General features: G+C 34.4%; 1 protein-coding gene across 1 annotated transcript; it reads left to right on the forward strand.

The window, feature by feature from the left end:
• The first annotated feature begins 1,415 nt into the window (after positions 1-1,415).
• Positions 1,416-2,411, forward strand: LOC141620938 (putative F-box protein At3g22650). The gene has a single exon (XM_074437680.1). It carries the CDS (start codon positions 1,416-1,418, stop codon positions 2,409-2,411), a length of 996 nt encoding a protein of 331 aa, XP_074293781.1.
• The last annotated feature ends 2,965 nt before the right edge of the window (positions 2,412-5,376 follow it).

The raw sequence follows: 5,376 nt of genomic DNA on the forward strand, positions 1-5,376 counted from the left end.
TGCTTAAGTTTATGTAATTAAACTTTTACTGGGTTTTATTCTATAATTTGTCACAACAAAAAAACAATATGAACTAGCAGGCTATCATTAGCACAATCACACCTTCCTGCCAGCTCACATACGCAGCTCGAAACAAAACGCATGAAATTGCACTGTGATCATAACAATAAGCTTAAAATCAAGCAGAAGTACCTTGTTTTTCTTTGATTCTTTCCACTTAATTCCTTTTCTTCTTCTTCTTCGAACTCTTATCCCATTTATTCACTTCTTCTCCTCACCACACTTTCCCATTGATTGAATTTTCCATAAATTGGCTTGTAAGATCGATCTAAAAAGTAGTTTGAGAAAAAAATACAGAGAAATTAGTTGATAAGGGAGCGTAAAATAGTGAATTATCTGGAAAACATGGAGATGAGATGTGAATTGGGTATGAATTATCTGGAAACATGGAGCTGTGAAATAAAGAGAGCAGGTGAGAGATAGTGGGTTAAATGAGTGGTAAAGCTATTAAGGAGTATAAATTGGTAATAATATACGTATTGTCTATGTTATGCGTATACGGCGATTTATACTTCAATAATATACGTATCCGATCAGATGAGAAATTGAAATTCCGGTGAGATATTGGCCGGAAAAATTGAAAGGGGTTTAATTTCACATATTGGAAAAGGTAAGGGGGTCAATTACTCCAATCAAAACTTAAGGGGTTAGATTTCACAATTGATCAAAGTAAAGGGGTCTAATTACCACTTCCCCGGTTTCAAATTGCATACCATGATTAATGATATTTCCTAATATTTCCGTTATTTCCATCTTTTGTATAGTGTTTATTCTACATATCTTTTGTAATTGTCTTATTTTCCTAATATTGTAGAAATACCAAGTTATTGTATCGATTTTATATATGAATGAAAATCATAAATAATACTCCCTCTGTCCCGGTCATTTGTTGTCATTTTCCATTTTTGGGTGTCTCAGTCATTTGTTGTCCTTTCTATTTTAGGAATGCATTTGATGAACAATTTGCTCATTCACAATCAATTTAGTCCACATGTCATTTAGTAATTGACTTTTTCCTCTTTTCTTGGTCTTTGTGCCAAAACAAAAGGACAATAAATGACCGGGACGGAGAGAGTATTCTTGAATATCAATTTTTATGGAAATTTTCTCGAGTGTCTTCTAGAAGAGTTGCTAGAAAGTAAGAAAAATTGTTTATCCAATCTCCAATTATTATGGAAAATTTCTAACCATCCTTGGTGATCAAGGAACTTAAAAGCATATATAAACTCATAACCTCCTGATACACCAACACATACAACTCATTCTCTGATAAGAGACAGACGGACTTACGAGAAACTTACTCAAACCCTAAAAAAGCCCTACCAACAAAAATCAATTAATTTTATCACACAATGATGACAAAGGGACGACGAAACTACAAAGGAAAACAACGTCGTCGAAGTCGTAGATATACGACGTTAATTGAATCAACAATTAATCCATTGCCGTACCTTCCCGAAAATATCATTGAAGAAATATTACTTAAGTTACCCGCTAAGGCTATGGCACGATTCAAATTAGTATGCAAGATATGGAATTCCATAATATCGTCTCCCAAATTCATAGATTACTATAACAAAAATCTTCGCCAACGTGAAGGTAATCATTTAATCTTGTTCGAACGCATCATGTACGGTCGTAGGAGTAATATTAATGGATGTAAATTCTACGTCATAAATCCTACTAATGGTACTAGGGTCGATACTGAGAAGTTGGAATATTATACTCAAAGACGTTGTGAAACCGAGCTTCTAACATTTTTGGGGTCTTGTAACGGTTTGGTGGCGATACTGTGTGATACCAAGTTGATATTGTGGAACCCTTTAACTAATGAACAGTCATTTATTCAAGTGGGAGTAAATATCGTACTTGAGTTTAAAAGTGATTTTGATCATCACTACTCGTATTTATTTGGGTTTTGTTACGATAGTAGTAAGGATGAGTATGTTGTGATCGTTGGATTCGAATTGCTCGAAAGTGGGTACGACTCGTGCGAAAGTGAAACTGTTACACCAACTTATGGAGGTAGCGGATATATTGACGTTTACTTCTATAATTTCAAGTACGGTAGTGAAAGGAGATGTTTTGTCCGAACTGATCAATTCCGGTTATTGGATTGGTATTTACCCCATGGCGATATAGGAAAGGTTATTTGTGGATTACCTCATTGGGTTATCCAATATTGTCCACGTCGAATTGTGAATACGGATATTGTTTATTTCGATTTGAATGAAGAGATGTTTAAAATAATGGCACAGCCGAATGCGAGTGATGATAAAACAATTCTCGGTTTAGCGACACTAGACGGAGAAAATCAACTTGGTTGTGTTGTACATGATATTGGTTATTGAGTACGGAAATTCAGAATCGTGGAGTAACGTGTTCACGTTTCCGTACGTGAATATGCTTGTTGGCAAATCTCTAAATATAAGATGTATGAATGACATGGGATTTATGCCGAACGGCGAGTTATTGGTTTGTTTAAATGATAATGAGTTATGGGTTTATGATAACTACAATGGCAAACTTATGGAAAAGAAATTGAAAGATTTTAAATTCTTAATTGTATGTGAGCCTAGGTTTATTTCACCACCCAAACCTATTGTCGACGAATACGAATACGAATATGAATATGAAGATGAAGACGAAGATGTTGACGATGTTATTCATATGCATGTAAATGAAGTCCCATATGACATGTATGTGAATGAGCTTTATAAAAAGTGGAGTCGTTTAAGGTCAAGGATGAGATTAAAACACTGCATTACTTGTATGTAAATGATAAGGTGTGATGGAATGGTACTTGGCTTTTATTTTGGACGTGTCGATGTTATGCTTTAAACTTTTTGGCTAGCGAGATTTAAGGTCAAGGATGGGATTAAAATGCTCTAACTCCTGATTATAGAATGTTTTACAAGTATTATTGTAAAATATTTTAAGGAGATGCTTAATCTTTTTAAAATATGGATATGTTATCTTTTTTATTTTATTGTTTTGTAAAATATTAGCATTATCTTTGATATTTTCAAAGTTGGTCAACTCTCTTTGTCAATCAATGTAATATCCTTATTTATTCAATGTGGGACTACTTTTGTCAATCAAATGAGCGGGAATAAACTAAGGAACTTTTAATCTTTTAGTTTACGTAATTGCTAAATCCCGCCCACCATTTTACTAAATCCTACCCAAATTACCGACTTATTCCAATTTTACCCCTCATTTCACAGCCCAATGAAAATTAAACCCTAACTCAAATTCTACACCCTTCTCCTTCTCTCTTCTATCCCAACCGACTACCCTCCTCCGCCGCTTCAAACGCCGTCCCTGGCCACCGACCTACGATACCTCTCAGGTGGCTCACTTGTCGTCACTCTTCAACAGCCACATCTCATTTAGTCATTCGTTGCAACCATAAATACGACGGCATCTTCTCTAAAACTCTTAACGGCGATGTCGCATACGGAAGTCAATAACGCCTCGTTTGGTAATGCTACAGACGTAGTTCCGTTAACGGCGTCGATTTGGACTTTCCATATTAGGTTTTCTTCGAAGTTGTTGACATAGGTGTTTCCATGGGGACCAAAACGATGATGTTTGAGCCGGCAGAGGAAAGGAATTGGTTGGGGGAGGAGAGAGAAAAAGAAGGGTGGGGGATTAGAGTTGGATTTAGTTTTTTTTTAGTCGTTTATTTGTGGGAGGGGCAAAATTGGAATAAACGGTAATTTTGTGTAGGATTAAGTAAAATGGTGTGCGGGATTTAGCAAGTCCCTTAGTTTATTGAGGATGGAAAACATTAATTAACGGACAACATCGTCTAATCAGTTCATAGACTATTTTCTGAGTTTTATTTTAAAGTTTTTGAGTTCTGCTTTATTATTAAGTTTTTGAGCACGTTTACTAGAACATTACACTAAAAAAATATAATATTGCTCAAAAACTATATTAATAAATGGTAATATGCTTAGAAAAAAATGTGTATATGCTCAAAAATTACAAGGTCTGAGGTACTACCTCAGATGCGTAATCCTTTTTTCTCTCGTCTAATAACAACATCGTTGCCCAAGGTACAATTAGATACTAAGGCTCCGTTTGCCAAGGCATTTCAGGTACCTGATTTGGTCAAAGTAGCTTATTTGACCAAAATTTCAGGTACCTTATTTTTTTTGTACGCGTTTGATAAGTAGCTTATTTAACCAAATAAGCTACCTGAAATGAAATGCTACCTAGAGTAGCATTTGAGATTTCAGGTACTTGATTTGTTTTGATTTTCCGTTTTTACCCCTTAAATTTATACTATTAAATAATTAACATATCCTTTTACGTCATTTTATCAAAATCAGTTACCTTTTCATTTAGTTTGCCAAACACTTTTTTATATAATCAGCTATCTTATCAGTTCATAATTTCCAGCTACCTTATCAGTTACCTTTTCAGGTTTCAGTTAGCTTTTCAGTTTTCAGCTACATTTTCAAGTTTCAGCTACCTTTTTCGTTAGTTTTAACAAACAGAGCCTAAATTTACTGTATTGTAAGTGATATTGTAAGGAAATATAATCTAATTTACTCTATATAAATCGAACATTAAACGGTGTATGGAATCGAGTTTGAGTTGATTCACCTCGTTTCAGATGTGAAAATTGCATTGTTCATGATTAATTTTTGTGTTATCTAATTAATTTAATTTAGGATTTGTAAAAAAAAAATTGTAGATAATTGTAATTTCTTAAAAACTCAACAGCCATTGTTTTGTTAGATTTTATGATCCAAAATTGTTAATTGTGTTAGAAAAGTGGAGCAAATATTACCGTAAATAATATTATAACAAAATACAAAAATATAAATGACATATAAAAAGAACAATAATGTAAAATAGAGTAGAGTAGAAAGATGTAGCCTGGGTCGAATCGCGCTAGGCGCTTTCCTAAGAGAGATAACGCCTCCACTGCACTGGTTACCAAATAGTGCGTTCCTCTCCCAAGATACGACAACCCGTTGGACTCCTTCGGTAGCAGCAAGAGGAGCCCCCGAACCGACGATCGCCCATTGCTCAATAATATTTTTCAAATGGTATTAAAAATATCTTTGACAAATATATTTTCCGATATTGTAGAGTAAATGGTTAAAATGCATATGAATATGATCGTGTTAATGCTTTTCCTAAATAACACTTTTCCATCTCAAGCTACCGTATGTTCTCATACGATACTCATATATATAGCTAAGTAAACCTTAGCTTGATCACAATTGACATGTGCATAAATCACATTAACTTAGTGGAGTAAAAGCTTTGAACGTTGCACAAAGACGTTTTCTAAGC

The sequence above is a fragment of the Silene latifolia genome, chromosome X (genome assembly GCF_048544455.1).
Source record: "Silene latifolia isolate original U9 population chromosome X, ASM4854445v1, whole genome shotgun sequence".
NCBI classification, from domain to species: domain Eukaryota; kingdom Viridiplantae; phylum Streptophyta; class Magnoliopsida; order Caryophyllales; family Caryophyllaceae; genus Silene; species Silene latifolia.